General features: G+C 52.2%; 1 protein-coding gene across 1 annotated transcript in view; it reads left to right on the forward strand.

Annotated features, from left to right (window-relative positions):
- TGM3 (transglutaminase 3) overlaps positions 1-15,856 on the forward strand; it is a 42,400-nt gene that overhangs the window by 23,429 nt on the left and 3,115 nt on the right. Inside the window, exons 8-11 of the mRNA XM_055132617.1 lie at positions 4,771-4,874; positions 6,221-6,466; positions 10,847-11,155; positions 14,102-14,259. Coding sequence (XP_054988592.1) covers positions 4,771-4,874; positions 6,221-6,466; positions 10,847-11,155; positions 14,102-14,259 — 817 coding nt within the window. The remainder of the gene's footprint in view (positions 1-4,770; positions 4,875-6,220; positions 6,467-10,846; positions 11,156-14,101; positions 14,260-15,856) is intronic.

Genomic DNA, 15,856 nt, shown 5'->3' on the forward strand with positions numbered 1-15,856 from the left:
TCGAGAGAGAATGTAATTGGGTGTCAACAGCACAGGCAGGGTCTGGGTGCAAGTCTTCTTTTCCCTCACTGAGAGCTTGAACAAGTCACTAAAACTAGCGTGGACCTCAGTTTCCAGAATTGTCAAATGGGAATGGTTACTTTTTTCTGTAAGAGTATTAGGAAGATTAAATGAGTGGCTGATATAAGGCATTTAGAATACTTAATGACCTTCCATATGGATTTGTTATTGTCTTTATAATATGCTATTTAAAAAATATTCATTTATCTGGTAATTACAGAACTATAGAAGTAATGAGCAATTCTCTTTAGAGAAGATGAAAACATTACAGAAATATCCAACATAGGACTTAATCCAAATGCACATCAAATTGTTATCTGAATGGTGATTCCTTAAAATAATAGAATTATCAGGATCTTAACTGAGATTTTAATGTATAGCTTTCTAAATACAAATAGGTTCATTATAGTTATATATTAGGTACTCGTATGCGTACTATATATGCATGAGTGTGTAGATGTACAAATATATAGATACATTATATAGATTATATAAGTACAATGTATGATAACTGAAGACTAATTTATAAATTACTTTTCTTACTTGATAAGTATGCCTTCATATTTTAGACATCTTTCCCTGTAAGTGGAAAGTGTTGGATAGAATTTGCTAATTCTTCTTGTTTGGTTTTGGTTTTGGGGGGGGTCACACCTGCTCTTCACTCAGGAATCACTCCTGACAGAACTCAGGAGACCATATGGGGTGCCAGAGATTGAATCCAGGTCTGCCTCACGTAAGGCAAGTACCCTACTGGCATACTATCTCTCCAGCCCCAGAATTTGCTCATTCTTTTTGGGCAGCTCCGTGATATTCTGTTGCCTGGCGAGACCATAGTTTATTTCCCTTCCCTTATTGATGACTTTTCTTCCCTGAATTTTGCTATTATAAACAGCTCTTCCATGGATATCTTTCCCTGGTCACCTCTGTGCACTCTTATCTTGTTACGGGAAGAATTCCTAGAAGTGGAATTACTGACTCAGTGGGTACGCAGATTTTTAAAAGTTCTTCATTCTCACTGCCAAATTGCCTTCCACAGTGTCATAGCAATTCAACTCCCACCAGCGGCGTGCGGAGTGCTTGTTTAGCCACCCCCGGAAATGAGTATCATACAACAATGAGTATCAGCCTCTGCTCTCAGCTTTGTCAGGCTGAAACATGAAAAGGCATCGCTTTGTCATTTTTTTATTTTCTTTTAATAGAGGTGAAGATAAAGCTATTTTCATAGGAGCAATGATCATTTGTATTCCTTATGAAAATTGCCTGTTCATTATCCTGTATTGGTGTGGTAGGATTGTGTGTGGTATTGTTTTCTTCTTTTGTCCTTTTCTTACTGATTTGTAACATACTTTAAGATATTAATTATAAAAAAATCTCTGTCTAGAGTATAGGTCGCCTATATTTTTCCCCATGTTGTTAGTTTTCTCCCCATATTTCCCCCTCTCTTCTTCCAATTGAATAATTTCTACTGATCTCACTTCAAGTTTACTGACTCTCCTTATATCTCTGTTCTTCTAGGCCCATTATGAAATTCTTTTATTTCAAATATTTTTTAAATTTTTGTATTTGGTTATTTTTTTCTGTATTTTCTATTTCTCCCTTCTGCTATAAGAATGTTTTTCCTGTATCTATGTGAATATAGTTTGAACAGCTGCTTTTAAGTCCAATAATTCTGGGCCAGAGAGATAGTACAGTGGATAGGGCACTTGTCTTCCACACAACCAACCCGGGTTTGATCCCCAGCACCACATACAGTCCCCCAAATCCTGTCCGGAGTGACCCCTGAGCACAGAGACAGGGCTAAGCCCTGAGCACAGCTGGTATGACCCAAAGAAAGAATAAAAAATTAATAAAATCAAGTAATTCCCACAACTGGATCTTGTCGGGGTTGGTCCCTGGTGATTCTCTTCCCTTCGAGAGCGTTGTGTTTCTCTGACTCTTTGTCATGTGAGTAGTGTGGGGTTGCGTCCTGGACCTTGGCTGTGCCCGGATTCTGTTATTCTGTTTTATCAGTCTGCCTGGGCTACCGCCGCCCGCGCTGTCTTTCCTGGGGAGGCAGCAGATCGTCTCAGCTGAGGCCTAACTTCAGCTGAGTTGCTCATCTAACTGGTCTAGTTCATCTGTGGCTGGCTCGAGGTCTCCTTAAAAGCTAAGAAAGAGGGGGTATCAATTTGAGACTTTACGGGCATCATTTTCTCATGTCTTTTCCTTACAAGACTTTCCCCACTCCCCCACTCTCCGGTGACCCTCACTGACTCGGCCTTTGCAACTGAGTGCCTCAGGCCAGAAAGGTATTGGAACATTTCCTGCTCTTCGTTTTACCCCACAAACTATTCTTCAAGTCAAGTCACCCAAAGTGCAACGCATCTCCTGGTCACCCCTTTCCCTTCCCAAGTCCTCCCACTTAATACTCATTCAGGAGGCTGTCGGGTATCCCCTACAGACCTTATTGCTACCCGAGAAAGGACCATTTATTAGGGGCTTACTCCTCCATACTGGAAACAGAACGACAGTCTCTGGCCTATGCAACTTTAATATTTTTGCTTTGCTTTGCTTTTAATTAAGGCACCATGATTTACAATCCTGTTAACCGTAATGTTCACTATTATTTATAATGTCACTGTACCACTAGTAAAATGCCAACACCCCTCCACCACTGTCTCTAGGTCCTTTTTCCCCACTCCCACCCTCCAATTAGCAAACTCAATTCTATTGGCAGAATTTCCAAGTCTGTTTTCACTAGCTATTGTCTCTTCCTTCATTGTGCTTCTGTGTACTCCACAGATGAGACAGATCATTTGGTATTTGTCCTTCTCCCTCGGATTCCTTTTCTCCTCCCGTTCCATCCACATAGCCATGATCTGCAAGATTTCAGATTTTCTTCTATCTGAGTAGTATTCCATCGTATGCCTATAGACACAGATTCTTTAACTGCTCGTCTGTCCTGGGCATCTGGGCTGTTTCCAGATCTCAGCTATTAGTGATGTTGCAAATCTACCTGTCTTTTCCACTAGGGTTTCTGAAGTTGGTCATCCCCTTGAAATCATCTTCTCCACCTCACAAGTATAAAACAACATTTTTCTAGTCATAGAGAACTTGGGTTTATGTTGGACTTCTGTCTTCTTCTAGTTGCATCCTAAACTACCACAGTCCACATGAAGGTGGTTGCCCCGGGGGTGGAGAGGAAAGAGGAGGGGAAGATGTAAGAGGGGGGGATGGGAAACACTTTGGCTTATTGACAGCACTGGGAAAGAGCGGAGAGTCGGGGAAACAGAGGGGGAGTGAAGAACTTAGCTCATTCTTCAACCCAGGTTTGCCAGGGCTGCCACCTCTGCCACTTGTGTTGCATTCATTTAGCCCTTTGGAGCTACAGAAGTGAAGCCGGACAGGACATGGAAGAGAAAGCTGTATGGGGCTGCCGGCCACACTGTCCCTTCCTTAGCTCAGAAGATAATAGAATGTGATGGTCTAGGACTTCGGTTTTTATTTATTTATTTATTTATTTATTTATTTTTCGTTTGGGGTGGGAGGTCGGGGGTCAAACCAGCGGTGCTCAGGAGTTACTCCTAGCTCTGTGCTCAAGAGTCACTCCTGGACGTACTTGGGGGACCCTATGGGATTCCCGAGATGGAACCCCGGTTGGTCACAGGCAAGGCTAAGGCCCTTCCTGCTGTACTATCGCTCCAGTCCAGGACTTCAGTTTTAAAGTTTGGTAACAAGTTTCTCTTAATGTTCAAACATAGAACTTCTCTTGTTGTTAACATTTAGTTGCTAATATTTAGTACATTATTGTTGTTAATATTTAGTACATTATTTGGGGATGTACTGGGAATACCTGAGAATGCTAGTCAGTTATATTGAAAATTTTTTGAGCATTCTCAGACCCCCAAATTAACCTACCAAGATACACCACAGCAAGGTTCTGCTTGGGCTGGGAAGATAACTCAAGGTCTAGGACCCAGGCTTAGCAAGCAAAGGGCCCTAAATTTAACCCCCAACATCACATGACTCTCAGCATGATTAAGAGTAGCCCTGAAGAACCCTAAGCATCACCAGCATGGCCCTGGCAGCTTCCAGCATTGCTGCATCCTAGCATTGAGCCTCTGGCCTGGTTAGCCAAGTACTGCCAGAAGTAGCCCCTGGACTTCCCCTGAGCACTGCTTGGAGGGCCTCCCCCAGTACAAAAATAATGTTATATTTTCAGGAGCTGAAGAGATAGTACAATGAATAAGGCAATTTCTTTGCATGTGGCCGACCCCATTTCTATCCCCAGCACCCTAGATGGTCCCCCAGGTTCCATCAGGAGTGATCCCTGAGTGCAGAGTTAGGAGCCCAGAGCATCACCAGGTGTGCTCTCAGCCCCACCCCACCCTCCAAAAAAAAAAGAAGAAAAAAGAATGTTGTACTTTCAGATACACAGGAAACTGGTATCTGGGTGTCCACATAGACTGCCAATTTGGTCAGCTGCTTGACTTATCTGAGCCTCGATTTCCCTTTTTTTTTTTATGAGATGAGCATAGAAAGAGTTGTCTCATAATGCCCTGAGGAATTAAATAGGGCACTGGTCAACAAGGTGAGCAGTGGGGGTCAGTGCAGGGAGACCCCGTTGATGCCCACCCCCCGTTCCCGCTCTGGCAGATCAGAGCGGTGGTGTCTTGCCACCATCAGCAGCACGGCCAGGGACAAGGAGCCATCTTGTGGTTCTCCCCGCAGGAACTTCCACGTCTGGAACGAGTGCTGGCTGGTCCGGACTGACCTGGGCCCCGCGTACAATGGATGGCAGGTTCTGGACGCCACGCCCCAGGAGAGGAGCCAAGGTAAACCCCTCTTGTCCACCCCACCTCTCTGCCAGCACTTTCTCTGCATTTGGCGCTACATCTTCGGTCTTGCCAGTAACGGTTAGGAGTGTCGTCGCGTTCCCTCCACACACTCCCAGCGTGGTGGGATTCAAACAAAAATATCCTCCGTGTAAATTTTCTCTCCCACTTTGGCTTGGCTGTTCTGGGAGTGGGTGTCTCCCTGTGCCCGCACAGCTGCCACTGTGGCCGCAGCCCTGGCTCGTGCCAGGAACCAGGAAAGACGCTTGACCCTGCCAACCATAATTTCTCTGCACCACGTCGCATAACCTCTGCCTCCTCTCACAGAAACCTCCAGCCCCCACGGCCTTTGGCTTTGATCCAAGTTCCCAGCTCAACACACGGTCCCTCGATCACTGCCCCCAACATCTCTCTTGCTTGCTCTCCTCTCCCTCTGCCACTAAGCTCTCTAGCAAGCAGTTTGAGCTTGGCCCCGTCCCTGAACGCCCACCTCTGGCCTCTCTCCCCATCCTTTCCCATAAAGCTTGGGTCCCTGGCTTTCCTGAATCTCTCCTCTCCCCTCCCGTAACTCTGGAGCATGTCTAGTCAGCTACCCTCATTTTAAGTATTCCTTTTCAAATTTTGAAAGAAATTCATTACAAAAGTAAAACCTGGATGTGGAGCAAACATTTTCCAAACCATTCTGCAGGAATTTAAAATGAAATTCAGTCTTATCTCCTCTTCCAACCCTGGCCCCTCTACCAGGGATTACATACAAATGTAAATTTGTAGATTTGGGAGTAGGGGTAAACTTCCAGGGATTTTCATCCATCTACCTCCAGTTCTCCATTTTTTCACCTACCCATCCATCCATCCATCCATCCATCCATCCATCCATCCATCCATCTATCTCATCTATCTATGCTAAATGACAGAGAAATAAGGCGATGGTCAGACCCTGGGATCTCAAAGAAGTAGACTCTTGTGGCTGAATGTTCAGGAAAGCCTTCTAGGAAAAGAAGGGGTCTGAGGGCAATGATTTGGGAATGGTGACTTTCAGAGGTAGAAAAGGGGCAATTCTGAGCCCAAGACAGAAACTTTCCACTTTAGGAATCAAAACAAGGGCAGTGGGTGACATGATCATGTCTCGCCCCCAGAATGCAGGATTGGGCCCCAGTCTTCAGTAGATGTGCCGTTCTTCTGGAGCACTGTAGAGCAATAGCAATCGGCCGGGATGAGCTGTGCTGATGCCAAATAAAGGGCCAGACAGTCAATCCTGAGGGACTGGGCAGGGTGGAGACAGAGGTCAGGGGCATATGGGTGGCCCGGCTTTAATATGCATCTCAACTCTGCCTCCCGGTCACCAGGGGTGTTCCAGTGCGGCCCTGCCTCTGTGAACGCTGTTCGAGAGGGTGATGTGAACTTGGACTTCGACATGCCCTTCGTCTTTGCGGAGGTTAATGCTGACCGCATCACCTGGATCTATGATGCCACCACTGGTACCCAGAAGAAGAATTCCATGGACACACGCTCCATCGGCGTTTACATCAGCACCAAGGCTGTGGGCAGCAACTCCCGCATGGATGTCACGGAGAAGTACAAGTACCCAGAAGGTAGGAGGGGTGTGGGCGGGGCTGTACTTCAGGGCTGGATCTGGGGGGAGACATCTTTGAGGGTGGAGAAGGGAAAATTCCTCCTCCGCCTCCCTCTGCTACTGCTGCATCCCCAGCCAGTTCTGCCTGCCTGGTCAGCAGCACCCAGAAACCCAACACCCAACTTCCCCAGACAGTTTCCAGTGGGGACAGAGCCATGACGGGCAGGCGCGGTGCCAGTGAAAGTCTGCATGCAGCATGGGCAGCTGCCAGCTCCCCTCCTGCCCAGCTGGGTCTCCTCACGTTGTACAATGTGTGTGTGTGGGGGGGGGGGGTGAGGGGAGATCACTGTGACTGAGTCTATTTGAGACCAACATGAGCCCACGGGAGGCCCTTCCGGCTTTAGGAAAAATGCCCCTGAGAACCCACCGCTCTCACCTCCAAGGAAGTTAGGGGAAAGCCAACTCACGGAGTGCGCCTTCCAATGACTTTGGCAGGGGGGTTGGGTGGTGACACTCTGTGGCTGCTCAGGATTTGACTCCATACTCTCACGATACAGTCCCAGCTCTGCAGGTCTCTTGGGGGCCTCAAACACCTCTACCTCTTTAGTCGGGGGGAGTCTCTGCCCACTTCTGGATTCAGATAGTTGCCTGTCTGGACAGCACATTCCACCAGTTGCCTTTCCTCCAACTTCCGTGGCTGCCTTGCATTGGCAGTCTCAGTCTCTGAGAACTCTCAGTGGTGACCAAAGTTCCACATTTGACCTTCGTTTTGAGAAACAGCCAAAGCTTGTCGACGACTGTCACTCCTTGACAGGGCCACATCTGTCTTTCTAAAAAGTGTTTTTGAGGGCCAAAATGACGGCAAGACACTTGCCTCACTTGGCTGACCCATGTTTAATTTCCCAGCACCCCCACCCCCACCCCCATATGTTTCTCTGAGCCTCGGCAGGAACCCACCCTGAGCGCAGAGCCAAGAGAAAGCACAGCAGGTGGGGTGCCACCCCCTCTCCCCGCCACCTGTAAATAAATTAATTTAATCAAATTCTTTCAAAGAACTGATCCCACGGATTCTCATGACGGGTTTGGAGGGACCTAGAAAAGTGCCCTGGCAAAGGTACCCTCAATGCATCCTCATGTCAACCTTCAGGCTCAGTGCCTTGGTGGCGGTTGGTGTTGGGTTTGGTAAGCTAGAGGCCTGCTGAGCTCAGGGCACAGTTCCAGCCCCACACCCAGGAGGACCACCCCTCTGAGCATCAGTGTCCATGGCTGTACTTGGGGATGTGGCTCTACTGTGAAGAAAGCTCAGTGTCCACGTGGCCCTGTCTGCAGGCTCTTCCCACCACTGAACCCAAGGACCTTCTCATGCTTAATCACGGGGGTCTGGGCATACCCCAAAGACCAGCTTCGTGCCTGGTTCTGGGGAGACCCCTACCTACAGAAAGCTCATCGGCAGGGGCCGGGGGAGGCAGAGGGAGGACTAGAATCCTCAAGAATATTGTGATGGAGGGGCTGGAGCGATAGCACAGCGGGTAGGGCGTTTGCTTTGCACGCGGCCGACTAGGGTTCAATTCCCAGCATCTCAAATGATTCCCCGAGCACCGCCAGGAGTGATTCCTGAGTGCAGAGCCAGGAGTCAGCCCTGAGCATTGCTGGGTGTGACCCAAAAAGCCAAAAAAAAAAAAAAAAGAATATTATGATGGAGAAATAAGATGAGGGGACCAGGGATCAAGTTCCCAGGAGCAGGGGACCAGGAGGTGCCACCTCTTACCACGATGCTGCCTAAAGCAGGATTTGAGGCTCTCTGGCCCTCCTGACCTCCCGTCCAAGGCATAGCAATGCCCGCCCACAGCTGGATTCAGAAGAACTGATGGGGAGACAGTGCCGAGCTAGCGAAGTGGGTGCTGGACCCAGAGCAGGGGGACTTGCATCAACTGGCCCAGCTGCAGCCTTCCTCGGGAACTGTCAGGACGTGCACAGCTTTCTCGGGCCTGGGATCTTCCACGGGTGCCTCCCCTCCTAGTCACACCCTGATTCTGCTTCTTGGGAACCTGAGCTGCCCCCGGGGTTAACCTCCTCTGCGATTCCGAGAGGAACCAGGTTGTGGCCACACGGGGGCAGAAGGGGGGAGCCCAGCAGAGCTCCAGCCCCTGCGTGACAGCAGGGCTGATCACACTGCCTGTTGTTGCCCGGTTCTCCTTCCCCGAGAGCCAGCTCGTCTCTCAGGGCCTCGGGGAGGAAAAGCTCATAAAACGGGTTGCTAAGCATTTGCGCAATCGCCCGCCACCGAGGAGCAAACAGTAGCAGGAAGCTTAGACTTGAGTAAGCCGGGCAGGTGACCTATATAGCCATCCTGGCGCGGAGCCTCCCGGTGGAAACAGCCCCGCTTCCCGGTCCTGAGCACAGAGCCCTCAGCTCCCTGCATACACAGCAGCCCTGGGTGTGGACCTGCAGCTCGGCTGGAAATGGAAAGACAGCCCCAGGGACCCAGCCCTCCGGGAGCTTCCAGTTTGGGTAATCTGGCTGTCTGCTTCCTTTCAAGAAGGGTATGTGGGAGGAAGCACGGACTGTGTTTGGGGCTGGCCGCCTGGCGATCGGCTCCCTCGGGGCCTCGAATGTTCTTTAGACCAGTCCCTTCTCTGAGGGCCTTCGTGCTCACGTGAGGGCCATGGAGAAGCTGGCCTCCGGGGCCTCTGCCAGCTCTTACATGAGCTTCTGGCCAAGGCCTTGCCAAACTGCAATACATCTGTGCTTCTACTAAACCCCTCCATCTTTCCTGGGTGGCGGGGGGAAGGTGAGGGCCAGGTGATGGTCGGTAGCCCTGACCAGCTTGTGTTCTGGAAGCTCGGGCCCTGTGAGCCCGTGTGAGGCCAAGGCGGGGCCCGAGCTGAGCTGTGTGGTCAAAGCTGGCTCAGAGGCTTCGTGCTGGTTACTCAGCTCCAAGTGCCCAGGAGCTGTGAGCTTTTAAGTCCATCCTGGTACTGTCCTGGGGCTCTGTCTCTAGCCCCGCGCGGTGGCACCTACAACTGAGTCAGTGTCAGATGGCTCGTCCTTCACTGAGTCTGAGTGTGCTTGAAATCTAAGCACTCAGCGCACCTGGAACTCGCCTGAGCCTGGACGTTGTCTCAGCCATGGTAGGTGACACAGATCAAAGGATCCCTCTTCTGCTTCCAGGGCACCTAGAAACTGGAAACACAGGGTAGAAAGCAAGAGAGGCCAGAGAGAGAGAATGACAGGTAGGGCACTGGCCTTGTACAGGCTACCCTTGGTTCTATCTCCTGCACACATATGGTTCCCTGAACCTGCCAGGAGTGGTCCCTGAGAATAGAGTCAGGAGTAAGCCCTGGACCCTGTCAGCTGTGATCCTCAAATCAAAATAAAATAGAGAAAAAAGTGTATTTGTGATTTTGGGTCACATCTTGTGATACTCAGGGATCACTCCTGGCTCTGCACTCAGGAATTACTCCTACAGGTGCTTAAGGGACCAAATGGGATGCCTGGGATCAAACTCAGACTTGGCACATGCAAGACAAGTGCCCTACTCGCTGTACTATGGCTCCAGCCCCTCAAAGTGTCATTCTCTGCAGTGCCAGGGAGCCAGACAGTGCCAGGAACCAAAACATGCGCTTTGATCCCTGATGCAAAACGTGTTCAGCCTGTTGAGTTCCCTTCCCCTCCCCCTACCTTTTCTCTCTCTCTCTTCATCTCTCTCCCTTTGTCTCTCTCTTCATCTCTCTGTGTGTCTTTGTCTCTCTCTCTCCCTTTGTGTCTCCCTCTCCCTCTTTCTCTCCCTTTGTTTCTTTCCCTTGCTCTTCCCTTTGTCCCTCTCTTCATCTCTCTCTGTGTCACTGTCCCTCTCTTTCCCAAACTCTCAATCTCTCTCTATCTCTCTCTGTCTCTCTCTCTGTCCTGGAACAAAAATTTTAATGACATCCTTCCTAAATCAAAGACTTTGTTGTCTTTTTGGTGATGACAAACACCCTTTAATCTTTTCAGCTCCATTTTCTTGTTATTTCTATTTAATTTGTCTGTTTGCTCATTTTTTTTGCTTAGAGAAAGAGCAAGCGAGTGAGAGAGAGAGAGAGAGAGAGAGAGAGAGAGCCTAACCTATGTAACCAGGTGGCAAGGGACACGGAAACGTGCTGTGTCCGAGCACTCCCCGCAGCTCTGTAGATGGGGGCACAGGTGAGCAGTGCCCAGGGAGCAACAGGTCCAGAGTCCCGAGTTCAGGACATGAGGGGGCAGAGAAATGCAGATGCGAAGAGGACAGGTGGCCGCCTCGGACAGTGGTCAGGCCCAGGCGGGGACGGTGAGGGAGCTTGGCTGGGGGCCGCGTGCTGGCCTTTGTTCGGGTCGCACCCACCGCAGCCCTGAAATGCTTCTCTCTTTTCCCACCACACAGGCTCTGGCCAGGAAAGAAAAGTGTTTGAAAAGGCTCTGGGGAAACTGAAGCCCAATGACAGGTTTGGCCCCACGTCCGCCGGGGGCAGGGAGGACGAGGAGCGGGAGCCCAGCATCTCAGGCGTGTTCAAGGTCCTGGGCGTCCTGGCCGTGGGCAAAGAGGTCAACATGGCCCTCATCCTCAAGAACCTGACGAGGGACCTGAAGACCGTGACAGTGAACATGACGGCCTGGACCATCGTCTACAATGGGACCCTGGTACACGAGGTGTTTAAGGATTCCGTCACCGTCTCCCTGGACCCCGAGGAAGGTGAGAAGGCTCGGGCCCGTGGGGTGTCGAGGCGTCTGAGGCCCAAGGCAGCCCTTCCTCTGTCTGGGCTGGAGACCTCCTAGGGCTGGGACGAACCACAAAGGGTAATTAGGCCTTAGGCTTGGGGTGTCCAACAAGCGGCTGTCATGTGGGTGCAAGTCAGGATATTGCCAAGGTGAATCCTTTCCTGCCCCTGCAGGCTGGGTGGGAGGAGCTGGGTGCAAAGACACACTCAGACCCCCGAAACCCTTCCCAATCCCCCCACATACACACACACTCCATGAGCATTCTCAACTTTCCACCACCAGTGCAAATGGTCTTGTCTGACTTACCTGCAAGGACAGACACGGTAACCCATTACACAGAGGCAGGAAGCAGGCCAAGAGCGATTCTGGCTTAAGCCTTCACTGTATCACTGTATCACTGTCATCCCATTGATCATCGATTTTCTCGAGCGGGCACCAGTAACATCTCCATTCATCCTAGCCCTGAGATTTTAGCAGCCTCTCTTTACTTGTTCTTCCCAGCGGCTTAAGCCTTACAAAGGTGCAAAACCTTTCATTTGCCCCAAGTCATATAGCTATCTATAGAATCATTCCAGGGCCTGATCATCAAGGCAGAAAGGCCCTCACCCAGCTTTCAAGAAGCTTTTGGGAGAACCCTAGTTCATCAAGCACCAGGGCCAGACCCCAAGATTTTATGAACCTTAAATGGTCCATGGGCTGGAGCGATGGCACAGCGGGTAGGGCGTTTGCCTTGCACATGGCTGACCCAGGTTCGATTTCTTCATCCCTCTTGGAGAACCCGGCAAGCTACCGAGAGTATCTCTCCCACGTGGCAGAGCCTGGAAAGCTACCCGTGGCATATTCGATACGCCAAAATCAGTAACAACGCGTCTCACAATGGAACCTGCTTGAGCAAATTGATGAGCAACGGGATGACAGTGACAGTGACACAGTGATATATGGTCCATACACTGGACATTCCCTGCCATGCTTAAGAGAAGAGGAGGCAGGGCTGGGATAAGACAAGGGGCAGAGGACTCTGGTTGGAGCTACCTGGCCAAAGCTCCTCCCCCTTCACCGCCACACAGGCACCACAGGGTCTGAGGGGTACCTCATCCTTGAGTGCTAGCACTCAGTCATTCAACCCAGATGTTCCCCTCGGTACCGCTGGGGAAACCCTGTCTCTGCAAAGAGTGAGCAGCTTAGCTAGCAGTGGTCATGCTGGGGTCTTCAACCTGGATTTCCTGCTGCTTAACCCCATGCCACCATGTTGTCTAAACACCAAAGATGCAGTGCACCCCCACTCCTACCCACCATACACACACACACCAACCGCCCAACCTGCAGTGATTCAGTTTCCAGGTTGGATCCTGGGAAGCTTGGTGTAGACTGCAGGATCAAGAACCTTCGCCATAGTTCCACCCCCCACCCGCCCCAGTCACTGTTCCACGTGGGTAGGGGGGTTCCTTGATGCCTGACAACAGTGACGCTTTTCCTGGAGGTCTAAGCCTTGGGGGTGCTGGGGAGGAGCCCGGGAGGGGGTGAGGTGCAGCTGAGACGGCAGCTGCAGCAGCATCAGAGGCAGGTATCAAAAGTTCTGAGTTCCAAAGCAGATTCCCCAGGGCGGGATGGCTGTCTGCTTCACCAGAGGAGCCAATAAAACCCGATTAATTATACAAGCCCATCTTGCAAGAATTCCGTCTGCAGAGAAATGGAAACGGGTTACACCTGTCACCAGGCAGCCCCCGCCCCCCAGCACACTGGCAGAATTGTAGCAGAAATCCTCTTAATAGCAAAGCCAGGGCTGCTGGCTGTGCCAGGGGGCCCCAAATCATTCCTGTGAGTGAAGCAGAGATTGACGAAACACTCCTGCTTCTGTAAGAAGCAGCAGGGTAGAGCCAGGAGCGGGGCAAAGGCTGGGGCAGGAGCCCTGAGCCCGGAGACTGCCCATGCCTTATCGGGTGACCCTTAAGTCCTCCTCCTTGTCTGAGACTCAGTGGCCTCTGCCCAAGAGGGTGGGAGCTGGCACTGGGAGCTGTGGTTGGAGCAGCAGGAGCAGCAGGGGAGCTCACTCAGTGCTAGAAACTTCCTCCACAGTCCTTTTGTTTTTGCCTCACTATGCTTGGGGGCCACACTTGGTGGTGTTTAGGGGCTACTCCCTGCTCAGTGCTTGGGTGTCGCTCCTGGCGGTGCTAGTGGAACCCAGGGTTCCTGTAAACAAAGCACATGCTCCAGTCCTTTGAACCATCTCCCCACTCCCCTCCCCAAGGCACAGCACCGTGTGGGTGCACCCAGCCCGGGTGAGGGGGTGAGTGCCTTGGGCTGCACAAAGAGGGAGGGAGCGGGCCCCGGGGCCCCAGTTCCCAGATAAAGCAGGGAGAGGCCAGCGGAAACATTTCCACTGGGTGACAGTGGGCCTGATGTAGCAGGTGCTGGGGGGTGAGAGGCACAGAGGGGTCTTTGCAGGGACAAGTGAGGGGAAGTCAGTGACACAGGTCAGGGGGTCACAGCACAGTCAGAGGAGGTGACACGGGAAGGAAGTGCCATGATGGGAAGGACAGTGCTGCTGGGGCCTGCTCTACTGGGCTGTGTGGCTGGCTCCAGGAAAGACGCCAGGCCACATCCTTGGCCCATCCCTGTGGCCTCTCCCCGGGGCCACGTGTCCCCTGACATCATCTGTTAGGGTTCCCATTTCCCGGGCCCTGTCAAGGATGGAGAGCAGGATCCGGCCCCCATGAGCCCGACCTCCTCCTGGCGTCCCCAGCCCCTGCTCCAGCGCCTGCCAAAGGGAGGTACCAGGCGTGGGGGCGGTTCTCACAGGATCGGGCTATAGATGCTGCTGGCCACGTCCTCCCAGCTCAGCTTGGCATCGCCCTGAAAGTCTCCAAAGTCAGTCAGCTCACACCTCCCATGCACCCCTCACCCCGACTTCTCCCTCCAGAAATCCAGCACCCTGTGAAGATCTCCTACGCCCAGTACCAGAAGTACCTGAAGGCCGACAACATGATCCGGACCACAGCCGTGTGCCAGGTCACTGACGAGAGCGAGGTGGTGGTGGCGAGAGACGTCATCCTGGACAACCCCACGCTGACCCTGGAGGTACAGAGCAGAGGGAGGGGAGCCGCCGGGACCCCCGTGTGTTCAGGAGGCAAGGGAGGGCAGGCCTCCCCATGAGCGGGGCCAAACTGCCCCTGCTTGGCTCTGGCCACTGCTGCGCGGGCCAGGCAGGGGGTCTCACTCCAACCAGGCTGTACCCTCACCCTGCATACTGCCCAATGGCGACAGTGGCTCCAGTCCTAGATCTATGGGGAACCCCAGATGAGGTGCTTTCTCGCCCAGGGACTCGTTTCTCAGCATCTGCCTGGGCCACGCCAAGCTCAGGGATCATGGAGGCAAGCTGTGGGTGCTACGGGGTAGGGGCTAGGGGGTCCCACCAGCAGAGTCCTCTATGACCCAGCCCCCGGCCCTGTGTGGGGCCTGCAGATCAGTGACAGGCCGGAGTGGCCTGGAGTTACAGAGCTCAGGTTGCATGGAGCCAACCCATTCGGCCCACCCTGCCCTTTGACCCCTGGGTAAACTCAGGCCTGGAAGGGAAACAGGAGCCATTGCCTGCTCCACAGTGGGGCAAGACCTCAGGACTGGGGATCCCAGCACCCAAGAGTGGCTGAGAGTAGGGTGTCTCCGGCTCTGCTCTCAGCCTTGCCTTTGGCGATGGGCCCTATTCCAAGGCTCCCTTGCAGGAGCCCAAACATGGGGGACTTGCATTCTGTGGGAGGTGCCCATGGCTACCCCACCCTGGCCCCAGCACCAGCAGCTTGTCCCATACGCTCCAGCTCCTGCACCCCACCTGCTCCCCAAAACATCCAAGGGGTGTAGGCCTGGCAGGGAGGGTCAAGCCCACAGGCAGGGGCCCACAGAGACCCTCATGGGCAGGCCCCCTTCACATCTGGCTCTGAGGGGCTGCAGGGAGCTTTCTTGCCCTGGCTCCAGAATGGGTGTGTGAGGGGGTCCCCATCACAGAGGTAGGCTGGGGGGACAGAGACTGGGTGGTTTCAGGAACAGCAGAGGGTAAGCAGCTCACACCTTGGCACTGTCACTGATGGCAAGTGGCAGGGCCCAATGCAAGGTGACAGAGCCAAGAGCTCCACTGTCGGTTACTCCAGCCATCACAGGGAGACTAAAATACCCCCCTGTAGGGTGTCATTTTCTGTCCCCTGTTTCCCCTTGCTCCCATTCAGTCTGGCTAGTAGATACATACCTTTAAGTCTCCCTCCCCCCTCCCTCCCTCCCTCCCTTCCTTCCTTCCTTCCTTCCTTCCTTCCTTCCTTCCTTCCTTCCTTCCTTCCTTCCTTCCTTCCTTCCTTCCTACCTTCCTTCCTTCTTTCCTTCTTCCTTCCTTCCTTCCTTCCTTCCTTCCTTCCTACCTTCCTTCCTTCTTTCCTTCTTCCTTCTTTCCTTCTTTCCTTCCTTCCCTCCTTCCTGTTTTAGACCCACACCCAGTAGTGCTCAGGGGCAACTCCCAGTTTTGTGCTCAGCAGTCTCTCTGAAGACCACACAGAGCCTGGGGCCTCCTGTCTGCAAAGCCTGCATGCCAGATCTTAGAGCTGTCTCTCAAGGCCATGTCTGTCCTTCTTCATGGCATTTTTCCAGGAGGAAAAGTCATCCTGCAAGTCATCCCTTTATCTGTGCTGTTGTT

Source organism: Sorex araneus, chromosome 3 (genome assembly GCF_027595985.1).
Source record: "Sorex araneus isolate mSorAra2 chromosome 3, mSorAra2.pri, whole genome shotgun sequence".
Taxonomy (NCBI): Eukaryota; Metazoa; Chordata; class Mammalia; order Eulipotyphla; family Soricidae; genus Sorex; species Sorex araneus.